Below are 18,096 nucleotides of genomic sequence, written 5' to 3' on the forward strand. Positions count from 1 at the left end.
TACGGACTGGAGTTGACATATCAAGGTTTGAGTAGTAACATGGTGAGATTATTGAAAGTGTTTAATAATGCCTTGTACCTTAAACTACCGTGAATGAGCAGCGTCACCCAGTCATGTCTACCTAGCTATCCGACCAAACGGCTCGAAATAAGTACCGTATTAGCGCGGGCTTCCTACCTGTCGTTTCGAAAGGGCTGGAGGGTGGAGACCTTCGAAATCGATTTCTGGTGGGCATGAATGTTGCGGTACGCTCAGCTTACAGACCATGCTTGTTTTCCCAGAGTGTCAAGCGAACGATATTGGGCATTTGTGAGACAAAACAGTCGATTGCAGCTTTTAAGGCTGAAGTGAGGTGTTGTTTCTTCAGGGAAGAACACTGAAGCCCGGAGCTCCGCCCATCATCCATTTGGTCCTCGGGCCCCACGGGGATGGGAGCGGGACCACTAAACACCTGACCCCTGCGGTAAGTGGGGGGAGGGCTTTTACCACAGTATGTACCACTACAGTACACCTGATGCCTCGACTTTTGCAAATGGACTGAGACTCGAACGCAGCATATTTCTCTTGCTAAACCTATCTCGTTGATTCATATGAGCTCAAACTGATGACTGCTTATTGCGGCTGAAATTGAAAAAGAAAAGAAGAGGCGACTTCCGTCGATGTGAGTTTGAGAGAAAGAATGACCCTAGTAGTGATGATGTAGTGTATCTGTCGGAGCGCATGGAACACATTCCGGTTGTCGCTTGTGCCATTTTGTGTTGCGGCATCAATGAATGGTAACAGACGGGCTGTGGCCTCGACAAGTCCGGCCACAAATTCCGCCACGGCACATAGAAACAGTTTAGAATCTAAGTATGTCCAGTAATGTCAATTTTGTAGTCGTTCGTGTGAATATATATACATTGCGGCATATTGGCCCAGTTGCTCATATTACATGAGCCCTCCTGCTCTCCTACAACGAGCCGTCCTCTAACTTTTCCCCCATTTCGTCCTCCCCAAAACTCCCGTACCCAACTTCTTTGGCTTTATTTGCCCCCACCTCGTTTCTTTCTCCTCTTCTTCTTTCCAAAAGACGTAAGTCATGTCTTCCCAATGGGGACGCCTTCAGAGTGTATGTGATGTGGATTAAGCAAAGCATGAAAGCAGGAAAAAGATAAGCTAATCATAATGATGATGATGATGATGATGATGATGATGATGATGATGATGATGTCTAACGCCAGATGCCCGTGTGGCCCTCCCAACTCCGGTTTGTGCAGATATGATATGGTAATGTTGAGTTTTGCTCGATCGTGAAAAGTCGTTAAATACGAGTTGTTGTAGATGCCAAGACGAACTATTGACGATGGAGAGAGAATTGATAGAGCCATGCGTTTGAAATAAGAGTTGGGCGGACTGTGATGAGAGACTCCAGCAACAAGTGATGCCCGTAGGTGAAGGTCCAGGAATGGGGGCAAAGCTCAACGAGCCAGTCCGAGCCAAGAACTTGGTTTAAACAGCTTCCGCTCCTTCTTACTTGTCACAAGCGAGATCGCAGCGGTTGACGAGGTGGCACTTGGTACAAAAGGGCGCCGTTTAGCCCTCTTCTAAAGGAAACCGCCCTCTGGACCGCCAAACACCCCAACGCTGCCGCGCCAGCCGCATCTCTTGTCCAAAGCATCTCGGTCGATCGAACGTTGCGGCGGCGAGCCAGCGCTTCGAGGGATCATCTTGTCGCCCTGCAACGGTGACGGTGGTCGTTGTTGAGGTTGAACCTGTGTGCTGTCGGCCTCACTGTTGCTGCTGCCACGACTGCTACCGGGGCTGTTATTGGTCTGGACCAGGAGCAAGCTACTGGTGCTGCTGAGACGTTTGGTGAAATCGCTGAAGCTCAGGCGCTTGCCGCTCGACGTCGAGTGACGGTGGCTATGCTGAAGCGGCGTCGCCGCAGTCGAGTTCATCGCAGTAGCTATATCACCTTCTTCAAACGACGTCTCCGAGTGTCCTTCAAGAACGCCCATTAGTGGGCTTCCATAAGCAGCAAGCATTTCCGTCATTTGAGGTTGTGACTGCGTTCTTGCGCCAATGGATGGACGAGACCTGTGAGAATAACCGGTCTGTGGTCGAGAGGAACTGCCACCACTTCCTGATGACAAAGCGTTCAATGCGTCCGCGTTATACATCAACGGAACCCGGATCGGTTGGCGAGAGGACTGCTTCTGTGGCGAAGCCAGCTCGTTCCTTCCCGTGATGAACTCCAGTGCTCTTCGAGTAGAGGATGGAATCATGAAGCCATCCTCCGAGTCACGCTCAACCTCAGGCAAATCACTGTCTTCGTCCTCTTCGTCGATATCCTCCTCCGGGCTCGAAGCTTCGGCCACATCCCATGCACTTTTAAGTCCAGGTCGTTCTGTCGCAGGATCTGAGGTTGCAAGTGTGGCGGATCTGCTCCTAGCTTCATCCGCCTCGCGCTTCTTCCTCTTGTCATCCAATTCTCGCATCAATGCATCGAAACGAGCCAGCGAGCTTAGTTTCTCTTCTCCTGGGACATCGCGCTCCGATCCTGGAATGCAGCGCATTTGGAAGGCTCTATCCAGTATGGTCTCCCGAGGGCCTGGGGGTGAAGTGGGGTCGAGCGTCTGGTGCGGAAGCGGCGCTGGTGATTGAGAACCCACGCTGTTGTCACGTCCTCTTACGGGTGAGCTCAGTGTGGAAGACCTCCCCTGAGCGGAAGTCCAGCCCTCGATAAACTCGCCCTGGTACTCACCAATAGTGGTAGCCGGTGATGGAAGATCGGTAGGGAACATGGCCGTATAATGCTGATGCCCCAAGCCTGGGTTCATGGAGCTGGTTTGCGACGACACATCGCTGCGCTTGGAGTGTAGACTCGGGGTATCGACTAGAGTGACAGGGCGCTCGCGGCTGGTGAATAATGGTGCAAAATTCATGGGGTGAAAACTGGGTCGCGAGCTTGCGCTCCCGCTGCTTGGTCTATGTTGTTGATCGCCGGATCGGGGTGAAAACGGGTTGACAAAACTTGGCGAGGCCGGGGTGATGGGACTCAAAGGGGGCTGGGCAGCCTGCCCCTCTGGGACGACATTCGGGCGGATAAGCTGTTGGATGAAGCGAGCCCATTCGTGGAGCGAAGGGTGCGATTGGCTATCCTCACCTGCGCGAAACAGCAGTGTCGAAGGAATCGAGTCCTTCCCGGTGGTTAGACCGGCGGTCCTGCTCGAACGACGTTTGCGCATCTTCTCAGCAGCGGGATCAGGGGCGACATTGACAACCATCGTTGGGAGTACGGGCCCTTGCTTGCGGTGAGCCAGCATCTGTACCTGGCAGTCGGTTATCAAGGACACAGCGACTTGCAATGCTGGCTCCCAATCCTCCTACATGGTTGAGTGGATGTTAGAAACGCTGACCAGTTTGATAGACTAACCTCGGGCTACCACACAGGCGAACCGAGAGGGCACCGGAGCTTACCTTGGACTTGTAGATGGAAAGATACATGGTATCCGGAGACACCTTGATCTGCATCCGGGCTGGCGTAGAGCTTCGGTTGCTCTGTGATCGGCCCAGGCCAGACTGTATTTGCGGTTCCCGTAGCCCATTTCCCAGAACGACGTAGCGAGGCTATTAACCGATCAGAATTTGTCCAGACATACAAAGCTCCTCGGGCTTGAGATTCTCCAGATAGGTGCGCACCTTCCAAACCGCCCTCCCAATGATGGGGCCCCTATCGGGGGGCACGCACAGAATGCCCTCCATAACCATGGTAACTAAAAGTGTCGACTAGAATCGAAGATTGAACGAGAACCACGGAAGCGAATCGAGTGTCGATGGCGAAGCCTATGTCGTCGATATCGAGGGTGTTGAGTCGTGATGACGTTGAGTAATAGCGGGTGGTATTAAGTATTAAACGGCGCGCATTGTGAGACCAAAATGGAAGAAAAAGAAAGGCCGTCGGAGGGAAGAAGATGGTGACAACGGTGCCTCTTTTCTTTGACTGGTGTCGCTAGAAGTGGTGGCCGAGGGAAGAAGCGGGACGGTCGATCTTGATGTTCTTTTGTTTTTTTTCGACAAACAGAGAGTGCTGGGAACTCTGTTTCGCCAACGAGACTGGAGATCAAAGTACCCAGGTAGGTATGTATGTTTGTACCTGACAGGTGTATGCGCCCCGACAACCCGCTTTCCACTTGTAGGTCCTCTCGCTGTCTCACAAGGCGAGGATTAGGGTCCAAGGATTATTTGGGGAGTCTGATCTATATGGAAGTATTAGGACGTGCAGCCATGAAGGACGTGGGCAGCAAGCGAGACAAATACGTTAGGAAAGGTGGTAAGGCACATAGGCACGGGCAGTGAATGGAAGTGAGGAAAGCGAAAAGGGCAGCGGAGCGAAATTAATGAAGGAGGAGAAATCCACCTGGGGAGAGTTTTAGTGTAGAGGCAGGAGGAGCAGAGGGTGTGGGGCAGGCGATATACTGCGCAGTACTAGAGCACCTACCCTACCAGGTATGTACACTAGTGCACTCAGGGCACTGCAGGTAAAAGATGCGTCGTCGGTCTCCAGTCTCCAGCGAGTCTCCAGCTGCGAGGTCCGTCGATTTTCTTTGGTCGATTTGCGCCAAGACCGATGTGATGCTCCAAGGATGGGGATTCCTCAAGGTCTAGCGCAGGGCGGCGCAGAATTCGAAAAAGAAGAAAAGAGTGGAAATGGGACCTGTACCCAGGAGTTCCAGGGGAACCTTGCTTCTGGATGGTCGACCACCGACACTGCATTGCCCGGGGTCCGGCTGGACCGATCGTCGACTTGTACACTGCAGGTACAATATCACGGAACCACGGTGGAGAGTGACGGGGAGTGACGGACGCTCAGCTGTGGAAAATCATTGCTGTGTCTGCTCGGTGCTCACCCCACCACTGCTGGTCTGCTGCACTGCATTTGCCCAACACACACACACGCACACACACACACACACATCTGTTCCTGGATTTCCTGTGCATAGAGGTAGAGGTAGGGAGGTACCATAGTACTTCAGGTTATCAGGTAGACACGATAAGGTAGGTAGGTACTTGGTATTGTTAGTTGTTGATGTTGATAAACCTCGCGTCCTGCAAGCCATCCATCATTGACTGGGTTTTATATTGAACGCAATAGCCTTTCATCATCATTGTTCATAGCCCATGGATCTTTCGGTTACCGGCAAACTTCGGAAGCTCTTCTACCTGCACTCAAGATTGTCATCCCAGTGGAGCATGATGGGAGCATCGCCAGCATCCACTCTTGGCTTGTTGCTCGGACTCTTTGTCTCCTTGCCTGGACCATGTCCCGCGCAGTATCTGCGGAGAGGATGGTGATCCAAAGGCCAGCGACATTGTGAGCCGAGGCACAAACACCCAATAGTAGTTGCCGCCGTTCGGGCTTTCTCAGTGCCTTGCAAAGTTGCTCTCTGCTGTTTGGGTTGAAAAAGTCCACATGAGAACTCCGGTCTCCGACGTCTTCATCGTGAAAGAGGAGTGGAATAGGTACAAAGATAGGTACCTCGAGAGACAGTCTGCAAGAACAAGTACCAAGAGGCACAACCTTCCACATCTCGGCGATACGGTTTCAGATGGAGGATACGAACAGTGGAGAGACAAGTGACCATGAGGACTACAACATTGATGCAAGAGGAGAGAGGAAAGGGGAGGCCAGCTGGGTGCCTATTGGATGCACAGACCTCCAAGACCTTCCAGTACGACCCAAGCCAACAGAAGAGTGTTAGTAGTGTCCATACGGGACCTTCAGGTACCGCGAACAGTGCAAACTCCTGCAAAGCCCTCGAGAGGAAAAACCCTCTGGACCCAGCACCCAATAATCCCGTGCCATGACCTGGGATCCGTTGCGGTAAACTAGATGTGGTCAAGTCACTCCTGCGGGATGGCTCATGGCTCGCCTGGCCTCGCCTGGTTTCCCCTGGGCCCCAAGACATGAACAAGACAAAGGCCACCAACGACCAGCCGGGAACCGGCGAGGACATCTGGCTAGGATTCGGCCCTCAATGTTTGCGCAATCATCGTCCACCATCACCTTCTTCTTCTTCATCATCATCGTGTCCATCCTTCGATCAGTGTGCCAGCATAGGCGAAGCAAGGGAAGGACGGGAGATCACTGCATGCCGTCAGCAAAGTCCGTGTCCATGGACATAACATGTCATGTTAATGCTCCGATGCAACTTGGACAAAGCATTTCCTTCCATTTCCCTTCGATGAATCTACGGAGAACCGGGCAGAGCGGAGCGGACACATGGATCAACGCCATGATTTGATGTAAATCAGGACGGGAAACTCAAACCCCCGCATATTGCGCCTTTCGCTACCACTATCCTTCTGTCGGTTGGGGGTTTCATCACGGGGAGCATTCCACTAACTCGCATTTCTGCCAGTGATCTAGTTGGCAAGTGAAGCGACATGTGTGATGGGGAATCTACCTACATCAAGAGCTCTTTGGAGTCCTTTTAAATCACACATTTCGCTTCACTTGCCATCTTCTTGTCTCCCCGTCCATGGGTATTCAGGAGACTTATCGCTGAAAAGGGGAAAAGGATACTTTCCATTTGTGCGCCCCAAAGTCCCCTGTCTGAGACTATTCCGCTCCGGGTACGGAGGAGTCTCGCACCAGATGGCTGGTCCGCCCCCCTGGTCCAAGGCCATGTGGCTGACGACACCGCATGGGCATCACGGATCTGATCTGTGTGTACACTATTCTCTAGCTTCTGCAATGCAAGAAACGCGTGCACTTCGGTCTCGACACGAGGGACCCAGAACCACACCGTCGGATACAGCTATCTGCCTTTCTCCAGGACTCAGGAGCCTCTAGTAGGCCAAAAGAAAAGCGGGTAGGAAGCAGAAGGATGTTGATCATTGCAATGTCTTTGGAGAACCGGTCGACCGGGTTTAGCTATACCGAGATGAGCTGGCGTGTGCATCTGCAGACCCCAGCTTTGCCAGCTTACCGCCTCCCTGAAAAGCGGTATCAACATAAAGGCCTATGGCCCTGATATGCACAAAGTGAATGAGAGAGGAAAAAACGGCGGCCGATCGAGCCGTCCTGAAACCCTTCATGACGGATGGGCACGGAAAAGGCGAGATGGTTGTCACATCCACCAACGTTGTGATGTTGGTGCCAGGCGAAGCTGGGCAAGCCAGGGAGCTCAAGGTGAGGCGCAAAGGTAATCTCCTCAAGATGGCCAATCCAGCTGTTTACTCCAGAGCTCCTGAACATCAATGGAACTTCCATGGAACTTCCATGGAAGCACTTTAATCTGTAGATCGGGAGCACAATACCGGATGGTGAGCCCGGTGGTGCGGTATGACAACATGGTACTCGTCGTCTTGTGACCTGCAATTGATTGTGATACAAGTCTTGCAGCTAGAAGGACGAAGACCGGGCTGGCATCTTTCCCTAACTGGCAGACATCTTCTTTCCGGACTATGTAGAGTCTAAGAGTTCCCATTATAGCACTTCAAGGTCAAACACCAGCTGCAACTTTAGTGTTTTTGCTTATTATCGACTGGCCACTATGCCCGACTCGTAAATACTATCTGGACATGTCCGTTCTCACAACCAAAGATGAAGACTGACATGTGGTGTCATTGGCCATTATACCGTGACGTGCTGATGGCTGGTGACCCGTCATCACAGCACTGTGCCACAACGAGCCGGAGCCCACAACGGCACTGCACTCACTGAAGGGTGTTGTTAACAAGGGTCAGGGGTCGTTTATGCCGTTCATCTCGAATCCGCTGTCTCTTCGGTCCAATGTTTACACAACTTTATTCCTTTCTATCCATTCGGTCCATCCATCTCACATCATCCGTACTTGACGAGACTTCTCTACACTAAACGCGTTATTTTTCCTCTTTGATTCTACTCCATACTGGCCTCGAACCGCGCGAACTCGAGAGTCATAGATGCGGGCGGATACTGCAGCTTGAATCGTACGATCAGTCACGATACTGGGGAGATAAAATGAAAGACCATTCACGCCCTCCATACTGAATCCATTTCATCCCATTCGGGTTTCAAACGGAAATATCAAGGAGTTAGACTATGGCTGAACTGGAGCCCCTTCTGGATATGTGCGAAGATGTCGTACCTAGGACAAACTGATGATCGGTACGTCTTTTTTCGGCATCATCTTGTCTTCCGGATACCTAATACCCTTTTTTCCCCAGCAGGGCCATCAGGCAGTTGGCGTGTAAATGTAGTGTACCAAGAGAACAAACGGTTCACGTCGCAAAAGGGGGTCCGGAAGACTGCCGTGGAGCCGGAGGCTCCGCAGTCGGCTCTTCGCGGATGGGGCCCCGATGGGTCCTCCGAATGGTGACAAGACACTTTATTCTTGTGCAGAGGAGCCGCTCGCCAGTGTCACTGTTGCCGCGGCGCCGCTTCGGTCGCCCAACCCCTCCTCACCCTGCCCCTTCGCCGACTCTCCTCGCAAGCAAGCAACACATCATCATTTCAGACAGACAAAAACGGCCACATCGCTGCGCCCTCCCAAAAAATTTCTCTCCATCAAAAATATCCTCTCTGCGTCAGGCGGAGAACCCGAAAATGGTGCCATAGAGTGATGTTCGGGCGTCCGACAGAAACCACACTATCGGTTTTCCTTTTTGTTTTTCTTCTATACGACAGCGGATACACAACACTACTGGCGACTGGCAAGACCTCTAGGTCTGGAGATAATCTCATCACCGCCGTTGTGGCGAATAGATGGACCGCACCCGAATAACAGGGCCCCTCACTCACACAAAATCGTCGCTTCGGGTACCCTGACCAGACGGCAGGGTCCGGGACAAGCCGCAAAGTTTGATGTTTTATTTTCATTGCCCATGTGTTTTTCCTCCACCACGTGCTTCGTTTCGAAAGCTCGGGTGTGAATCATCATTCCTATTATTCTTTCCCCTCCTCCTTTGACACTTCATCTGTCGCCGGAGCTTACATATCACCAAGCGTCGTTATCCCCGGGTTGCTCGGAGAGAAAGGCCGAATCTACTGTCGTGTAACCCGACGTTACTGCATCCGTTCCAGATTGATAAAGTGTGCCAGATCTCGGATCCATCTCTAGTGTATCGCGGCCACACTTCCGGATCTAATATACGCTGCACTTTCCTCTTCTGCTAAAATCCTATCTTCGGCCGTCACTCGTCACGACTTGTCCAAATGAAAATCCCCAAAATGTGAAAAAGACAGCCAATGAAATGGAGCCGAACAGCCGCGACGAGCACGACTGAGCGGCGAGACCCAAACTGCGGCCATTGTCACTTTTTCATCACCCAGCGGTAGAACAGGCCAATCCCAAACTTGTCAAGTCCCTCGAGAGACGAAAGTTTGCCACGTCTGTCTTAAAAGCCGATTGTCTGCAGCACGTTGTCAAGGCACCGTCGCAATGGTATAGGCCGCTAGAAGTCGAAGCTACTGCAGGTGAAACTGATTTGGGAATCTTGGGAAAAGAGAGAGGGAAAGACTAGGGCCAAACGATGTAACCGTAGCATTTGCTTTGACTTTATGTTGCATTCGCCCATTCTTTCTTTTCTTTTCTCCGAGCCGCCGCTCCCTACCGATGGCCAATTGACACAATTGGTTTGAACCAGAACCTGAAAAAGACGAAGAGAGCAACAACAGAAAAGCGAGCGAGAAAGACAACACCAAGAAGGGCTTCATCTCCATAGCCTCTTTTCGAGAAAGGGACAGACTACATATTTCGCCGACGGTGATCAAAAGGACTCTTTACTTGGCCTAGCCCAGCCTCGGGGTCACAGAGCTTTCAGGTGTACATTTTGTGTTGTTGAAAGTACATACACAGCGCAAGTGCCTTATCAAACAAACAATGTTCTCGTGGTGTACTGTGCTTGGTCAGAACCCATATCAACGGGCTAGTTCGTCGATTGCATCCTCTCCTGCAATCGCTATGATCGACGATTCGTGCCCGCCCCCCAATACCGACTACGACCACGCAGTAGTGTAGCTTAGCGCTCGTCATTTCTTTCTTTTCTGGATTTGTCTCACTTTTCTTCTTCTTTTTCTTCTTTTTCTTCCTTTTCTTCTTTGTTTCTGTTACTTTGGGATTTTTGGTGAGATCGATGGCGCTGATGTATCTCTCATTCCTCGCATGCTTTTGTGGCTTCTCTGAATCCGATGAAGTTCCTCTACAATGATGGTAGCCTAGCCGCGTTTCCACAACTGTCCCCGCATTTCAATATTCAGCCACGACGGCGCGGACAGCTAGGTCGCCGACGACCTCTTCTTGACTTAGCTGCACGGCAGTCCAGTCACTTGACCGATTTCGCAATCTCGAGACAGCTCTTCAGGCTGAAAGAGGAAAGCAAAACCGGGAGTCCAAAATTTTTTCTCAACCAGCTCCCACGCAAGGGAGGAGACATCACAAGATCTCGGAGGCCTCTCTGAAGCTCACTCACCTACCCATCATCGTTTGTTAGGACCAAAGGATTCGTACACTACATATATACTGTGTCTAATGTGGTTGTGTGGGTAAAGAGCAAGGCATGGTTCCCCCAACTTCAGTTCCAACTGCTGGTATACCCATGTTATCGCCGACCTCGCCTAACCCAAACCACCACGTCTACCATCACGCCGCCGCCTTCCCATTCTCGAGCGCTTTCAGTAGACTGCGGTATCCCTCGTTTGCCTAAAATTACCTGGTGGATGCGCCACATCCGCAATCTGGGACACGCCCCCTCAACTACTGCGAGTATACTTCCCGTTAGCCTGTGCGACGATCTACGTACTTACCAAAAGAACAATGCCTGAGCCTGGTTCGCACTGACTCTTGCTTTCCATGCTCTTGCTATTGAGAGCTTCTCATGACAGATACACATCCAACTGAATTGTTTGCCCTCAACAGATAGCCATCAGGATACCAATCAAGAACTGCCGAAGGTCCTGTTCGGCGTTATGAACTCATGATATAGACCGGAAGCTAACCCACCCGAACGGCGCGCCCCCCACCCCCAGGTTCCCCCAAGCTTGCCAAGCTTGTCCCCAGCTCTTCCAAGCGTGAAGCCCCCAAGAGAAAAGAGGACAAGCAACAAGCAACATCCAAGCAAACGACATACACAAACGTGGGGTAAGAATGAGAAGTTGAGAAAGAGCCGGAGACAATCCCTATTTTGGAAAGACAGAGCGAAAGGGACTTTGGTTGGGGAAAATCAAGCGTGAGACCTGGACCCTGAGAGCCCGTTGTTTTTCCAACTTTAATCTCGAGCATTTGAACCACCATACAGGCGAGACCAGGCGAGCCTACAAAATGCGAGTGAGGATAGGCAAGAGACCAGTGAGCGAGTTTTCCGCAATGAGTTTGGTGTAACGAAGAAAAGAATTTGTGGGACCGGTATATACGGCCGGTGTTGCTTGTTGAGTTCCTAGCTCTCACGTCGTGAGTGAATAATGTATAAAAGCTGAGAGTTGAGACCGGTATAAGTGAACTGACATGGTTGGTTGGTCCCTTACTTGAGGGTTTCTCAACTCAGTAGGCACTTTCAGTACTGCTTCATCAGATACTCTTTACCGTGTGCTTACCTGTATCCACTTCACCTCAGCAAGCACCTTGCATGTCTCTCTTCATTCAACATGTCTGACCTGTCACATGGGCCAGTCGTGACTTCACACTCGTTGTTGCTCAAAAGGATGGATTCTTGCTGATTGGGTACTCATTCGTTGACGGAACCGTTGCGCACAATGGCATCAGCTTCCTTTCTGGGCTTCTGGATGGATGTCAGCAGTGGAAACCCATACATAGTAGGCGTAGTGAAATAGGTAGGTAGACTGACAGGCACTCTATCGATTGGTTGCCGTCTTCAGATCAAGTACCTACCTACCTAGTTTGTTGAGCGGAATGACTCCGTCATTGTATCGACCACCCACTCGTTCTCTCTTCTCATCCTTCAGTTCCCCCCCCCCCCTCGCAAGAATCCCGGATACGCATCTCGGCCGTCCTCTGGAATGCAGATGTCAATATGTCTTGGCATGAAGCCATAGAAAGTGCGTTGCGTTGCATGCATATGCACTGCACGTATCCACTCATCCATCCATACTGGACATCAATCCTTTGATCCTTCCTTCCTTCCTTCCTTCCTTCCTTCCTTCTTTCATTCGTCTTCCGTCGTGTTCTTCCCAATTAAGCACTTCGTCTCCTTCTCCTCGTCTTCGATGATTCCTTCCTTCGTAAAGCCATGGCTACAATAAAATGTTACATGCCTTTCGAGGAAGGACCGCCGAGTGTCAAGGCTGACTGCAGGGTAACCTCAAGGTAGAGATACCTAAAGTAATATTGATGCAGCCGAGGATGGAGAAGGAAGGAACCAAGAAAAAGGAAGGACACACCTATGTACATTCGAAACAAGGAAGGGTTACGTGCGCGGTCGTGTACCTGCGTGACCTGCCCCCAGACACGTTCTTGGGCAGCACATGGCGGCGATACCTATGCAAACCCTGAGGGAGAAATCACACACATTTCAGAAAGGGAGGTTGACCGGTTTCCCGTTATTGCCTGTGTGGTAAGGTGAGCATCAACCAGTAGTGATGATGATACATACGGGACAGCATCAGGCGGCTCTGTTTGGTTGCTTGTGTAAATAAACGTTGTGTGACCTCGGTAGTTAGTTTTATTGGCCAGCCGCACAAGATTAGAAGAATTGATATCCATCATTTTTTGGCCCTCGACTTTGGTGTGAGGAAGCGAGGTCATCACCATCCATCAAGAAACAGTTTGAAAGACGTGGACGATCGGTAGCCTGTCATTCTGTCAACCCCCCTTCCTTCTGGTCCTCACCTTGTCATTTTTCAATTCTTCTTTTTCCTTTTGGAGACACGGACGGCAGTTAACCACATTACAATCTTGAATTCCACTCTTAACCGCGAATAGATAGATATCTACATAATCACATTGGCACATCGTATCGTGAACAGGATCATATCATCTACCTTATACCGGGCCGACATGAACCCCAGGCCGGGGCAGGCCAGGCATGGGGTAACTTGGACCTTCCAAACACCACTCAAGCGACCTCAACCTAAGACTGGCTCGCTTAGTTTCTACAGAAGAAAAAAGAAATTCCGAAAAGCGCCTGAAGGAGTTAAATAAGCGAAGCGTGACAAGATCCTTCCCGCCTTTCTTCCTTCTTTCTTTTCCTCTTCACGAGCCGGACCGTCTTTCGAAGAACAAGTGAAACGTTAGCGAGTCCAATCTAGTGCAAGCACAATGGAAGCGAACCGGTTGTGATCTTCTCTTGGTTACGTAGCGTAGACTCGTATGTACCGTATAAACCCTGTGTAGCATACGGGTAAAGCTTAAGGCTCTGTGATACTGGGCAAGGATCGATGTCATGTGTATCCTTCCTTCCTTGAGTATAGTTTCCATGTAGGTGGGTAGTTCTGCTATCGACAAAGAGTCAATTGCAACTCGCCAGTCAGCTTGTGGCTTGCAAAGGCTTGTTGGGGTAGGTAGTGACCTCCACCTCGTTCGTCCGTCAGGACGCCAAACCTTGCTTGCCATTCGGATACTACGGCATGATCACCACTAGCACTTCCACACTCCCCTTCTTCGCCTCCATCCTTCACTTCAATTGCAACATTGACACATCGCCCGTGGGTGATAGACGAAGCTAAATTGCGGCCCGCGCCTATGTGTCTTGGATCACATAACGGGCGATCATATGTCGTTCTGTCGTTACAGTACCCGTCTAGGTAGGTAGTCCATGTTGTTGGCCGTTTTCGTTAAAAGTCACAAAATAGAGTGACGTGTCTTAGCGAAAGGAACCCTGACGGAACGGACGGACTCGCTACTGTCCACCCGCAGCTGCCAATAACAGAACCTGTCCGCAGCGAGCTGGTCACCAATCGAATAGGAAAGCAGTTGGTGATGCTACCTTCTACTTGCTAGTGTTCCTAGGGAAGAAAGCGCAGATGCAGGTATAAGGGGGTCTGTGTGTTGTCTTCGCGATCGGGATATCGACAAAAGTGGACAGCTGAATGACAGGCAGATCAACCGACTTTGGAGAACTCAGCTGGGGTCTGGTCGATGCTGAACTTCTAGCCAAGTGACTGATCGATGTTGGTTCTTTTTTGTGGGGTGTATTGAACCGACTTGCCAATGCTTTGAATACCTACCTTCTTACCCTGTAATAACTATCAACACTTGTGCTATGCTATATGTCTTGTGAATCTCTTTCTTCCCCCAACGCCATTTTACAGGTATTTTTCATACAGTAGTACCATTCAGGTCCCGCATATTGCCCTAACCAAGCCCTTCAAGACAAACAACCCGGCCCATCTGTCTCCCCAGCTGGGACAATCATTCCCTTGGAGAGACTGCGGCAACCAATTCCCGCCTCCTGGGTGGGACTTGGGACTTCTAGTCTCGCTCAATCTTGATACCCGGCTTAGTTTCGGCGTCCTTTTGATTATCCTACATCAGAATGGGAGCCAAGACCGCCTTGGCCTCATCGTTCAGCCTCTCACTGGCATACTTGGTGATCAAACCATTGTGTGCCTTGTCCGATGCCTTCAAGAAGTCTCCAACCCATTGCTGAACATCGGTAATCTCAGGAAACTCGTCCCTCGGAGGCCGCTTGCAGGTGCTGAGCGGGGTGAATCCGATACCGAACCCGATATCATCCACGTCGGCCTCGTTGAGGATCTCGTCACCAGCACCAGCGGAAACCTTGGGCGGGTTCTTGAGGAGCTCGAGGAGGGCGTTGCAGGTGAAGCCCCAGCCCTTCATGTAGCGCTCGGCAAACGCTTTGGACTCGACCAGTGTCTTGCTGTAGGAGATGACGGCAAGCTTACGGTCGCTAGGACGAGCGAACTCGCGAGTGGTGGGAATCACGACTTGGAGATAGAACGGCGTGAAGACGCCAGACTGGATGGTTTCGGCATGCTTGATGAAATAGTCAGTTCCCAGCCCAGCCTCTCCAGAGCGAGCCGAGACAAGATGGTAGAAGCTAGCAACACGAGTCTTGTACGAGTCCGAGGGGTTCTTCTGCAACTTTGTGAAGATGAGAGTAAGGATAGTGCCGAAGTAGGGTTCCAGAACCGATCTTTTCAATGATTAGCTTACTCGTGGTCCTTGAGAGAGTTTGGGGGACGTTGTGACTTACGCGGGAAACGAGCAAATGACAGATTCGAGGATATCGAAAGCGTTCTGGTCCGTCTTCTTTCCATTCAGAAGACTTTGGAAGATGGAAAGAATGGGCTCGAGCTTGTTCTCTTTGACAATCTCCTCTGTAGCCTTCGGGATGATAGCTGCGATAAACTTAGCAAGGGGAGGAATGTTACCCCTAGTCTCCCAGGGACCGGGGGCGAGAACAGCATCGATGAGCGCTTTAAAATCTCCAGGAATAGAGCCAGATTTGTTGAGATCCAAAAGCTGAGTGAAAATCTGGAACACATAGGGCACGAATTCTGTAACATCCTCATTGAGGATGTAGGTGAAAGGCGCCCATAGGCGGGATAGCAGGTCGACTTGAGGGGCGTTGCTGCAATACCTGACAATTGCACCAATAGCTTCGAAGTGGAAGTAGTAGAACCGAGGGTTACTGGGGTTTTCCTTGATAACATTGGTGATGTTGATGAGGTGATCCAGAATGTTATCGATGTCGCACTCCAAAACACCGTCCTTGATCACGATCAGAACTCTCATGATGCACCTCATGAGGAACTCGTTCTCCTGTAGCTTGGCGGCCGAAGTGTCCTTCTCAACCAAGGCAAACAGATGCTGTAGAAGGTCCTTGGCATACGGCTGAATGTCGGCCCGTGACAAGATATGCTGTCCCTGATCATCGGTGAGGAAGAGGACCCTCTCCAAGGTGGTGGCCGCGTATGTGTAAACGACGTAGTTGGGTGAAGCCAAGTTCTGAATGAGAGGGTTAATAGCGCCACCCCACTGTTCCTTGCTTAGCTGACTCCTGAAGTTGTACAGAAATTTGATGGCGTCGACCTTGGGGATGGGCTCGCCGCCGGTGGCAACCAAGTCGGCCGCAATGTGCTGCTGGAAGAAATCAATAACGTTAACAAAGCTGTTGACGGTCTTGACACCCTGGGCCGCCGTGACAGCTCCCTTGGCGGCGATGGCCAAGAAGAGGTAGACAGCAGTGTCCTTGGCCTTCCAGTCGGTCTTGCCCATCTCCAGGTAGTGGTTAATGTACTTGGACACGACCTGTGTCACAAGGGCCTCAAAGTCGTCGAGGAGCTTTCTCAGGAAGTCAGTAGCCGCCTTCCTTCGCGAATCGGTATCTGAACCCTCAAGATCACGACGGATGAACTCGATAGGCTCGTCTTCAAAAAGCTCAATGTCAGACTCTCTGAGTGTCACGTTGGGAAGAATAACCTTCTCAACAATGGTACCCAGGATCTCCTCGTTATTGAAAATTTGGGCATGGCGGTGGACGGACGCGACCGCAGTAAGGAAGTGGAGCGCCTTGCTGACAAGAACATCGTACCGCTTCTGGGGGCCAACACTCGACAAGACGTTCCACACGTTACTTGTAAAGTCCTGTACGTAGCCGCCGAAGTCGTCGTCGTATTTCGTGACAAAGAGGTGCAGGGCGTCACAAATATCCGATTTGAGGATCTCGATCGGTGTCGCCTCGTCCTCCTCGTCGTCAAACAGGGGGTTTGCGTAGCTCAGGTATTTGTGAAGGACCATGGTGATGGGCTGTAGGTTCGTCTCGATGATGGGGGGCAAATCCTGGCATGAAAGGTCAAAGAAGATTCTTGTCAAGAGACTCATGGTTTCAAGCCAGCCCTTCAGTGCCTTCTCGTTGGTCTTGTTTGCTTCAATTTGTTGGTCGGCAACGCCCAGCATCTGGATAAAGGAGTCGCCAAAGGTATTGACAACATGGTTGACTTCGATGTTGAGGGCGTTTGAGGAAAACAGCGGACGCCAGCGGGCGAAGATGGAGTGTGCTACTTCTAAGACGCCGTTTGTGACCTTGGGGTCAGTGGTGGACAGGCGGCTGACAAGATCCTGGGTCAAGGTATCCCAGCGCTCCCAGAAATCGGAATCGGCAATGATGCTGATGGCTTCTCCGAGCTGGGTCTGTATCGTAGGGGGAGAGGAAATCATGAGACCGACGAGCTCCTGCTTGATGGTGGCAACCTCATCCGCGGGTAGTTTGTAGTTGCCCTCCTCGTCGACATAGTTGTGGCGGATGAAGTTCTTGAACGCGAGGGCGGCGGCAAGGCGAATGTTGCTCGGTTGAGCGTCGTTGGCCACGATGCTAAGGAGGGATAACGAGTATTTGGGCTTCTTTGCCTCTTCCTTCAAGGCGGTCTCGGCTGTGAAGAGGTAAAAGTCAGCAATCGATGAGCCCTTGAAGCCCTGCGGCTAGAGCTTCCCTGGGGGCTTTACGGTGACTGTAGTCGAGTCGGGGTGTGTAAGGCTGGCTGCTTACCTTTGCGATGGTGTCGCGCGTCAAGAGTTGCCTGAAGCAGTTGTGCGAGGTGGTCGAGATTGGCTGCCATGGTGGGCGAGCGCTCTGTGTGTGGTTCGGTGTGGTGGTGGTGGTGGTGGTGTTGGTGGTGTTGATGTTATGATCTTGTATCGAGGGAGGGAGAGACAGTGAGATGGAGGAGGGACCGTGACGCGGAAACGGCTTGCAGATGCAGAGAATGGACGTCGGCCTAGGTACGTAGAGCAAGAGCAAGTTGGGGAGGTCGCGTAAAGATTCGAGTTTGTGGAATTCTTGGTTGTGTTGGCGACTTCGTTCGGGGGAATTGGGGTGACTAGGATAGGTTGGATGTTGACTTGGGAGACGGAAGTAGTGACGGGAAATCTAGGTACAGAAACAAACTGAACTGAACGTGGAGCGCGACGACCACGACACTTCAGTTGACAAGCGTGCCGGCGAAGAAGAACTGGAACTGGACCTCCCCGTCTGGGACTGGAACTCAAAAGAAGCCCACGACGTCTTGCAGGTGGGGCTCGTCCCGGTTGCCTGCGCCGGAGGGTGGGACACGCTTGCTACATCAGTCGGATTTGCTTTAAGCTTTGGCCAATCAGACGGCCGTATGGAGGTGGGGTCGCGTTGACATTCCCGTCGCTTTTTCAATGAAAC

At 51.4% G+C, this 18,096-nt stretch overlaps 3 protein-coding genes across 3 annotated transcripts; 1 reads left to right on the forward strand and 2 right to left on the reverse strand.

The window, feature by feature from the left end:
* Positions 1-856: 856 nt before the first annotated feature.
* NCU04102 (hypothetical protein) lies at positions 857-4,391 on the reverse strand. Its single transcript, XM_955771.2, has 3 exons — positions 3,685-4,391; positions 3,463-3,612; positions 857-3,368 (listed from the first exon to the last, which is right to left on the reverse strand). The coding sequence occupies exons 1-3, from the start codon at positions 3,751-3,753 to the stop codon at positions 1,587-1,589; spliced, it is 2,001 nt and encodes a 666-aa protein (XP_960864.2). The 5' UTR covers positions 3,754-4,391; the 3' UTR covers positions 857-1,586.
* A 3,391-nt stretch (positions 4,392-7,782) lies between these two features.
* NCU04103 (questionable protein) lies at positions 7,783-9,116 on the forward strand. Its single transcript, XM_955772.2, has 2 exons — positions 7,783-8,137; positions 8,200-9,116. The coding sequence occupies exons 1-2, from the start codon at positions 8,109-8,111 to the stop codon at positions 8,585-8,587; spliced, it is 417 nt and encodes a 138-aa protein (XP_960865.1). The 5' UTR covers positions 7,783-8,108; the 3' UTR covers positions 8,588-9,116.
* Positions 9,117-14,048: 4,932 nt separating this feature from the next.
* NCU04104 (chromosome segregation protein Cse1) lies at positions 14,049-17,914 on the reverse strand. Its single transcript, XM_955773.2, has 3 exons — positions 17,434-17,914; positions 15,139-17,317; positions 14,049-15,078 (listed from the first exon to the last, which is right to left on the reverse strand). Exons 1-3 carry the CDS (start codon positions 17,501-17,503, stop codon positions 14,448-14,450), a joined length of 2,880 nt encoding a protein of 959 aa, XP_960866.1. The 5' UTR covers positions 17,504-17,914; the 3' UTR covers positions 14,049-14,447.
* Positions 17,915-18,096: the final 182 nt, after the last annotated feature.

The sequence above is a fragment of the Neurospora crassa genome, linkage group V (assembly GCF_000182925.2).
Source record: "Neurospora crassa OR74A linkage group V, whole genome shotgun sequence".
NCBI lineage: Eukaryota > Fungi > Ascomycota > Sordariomycetes > Sordariales > Sordariaceae > Neurospora > Neurospora crassa.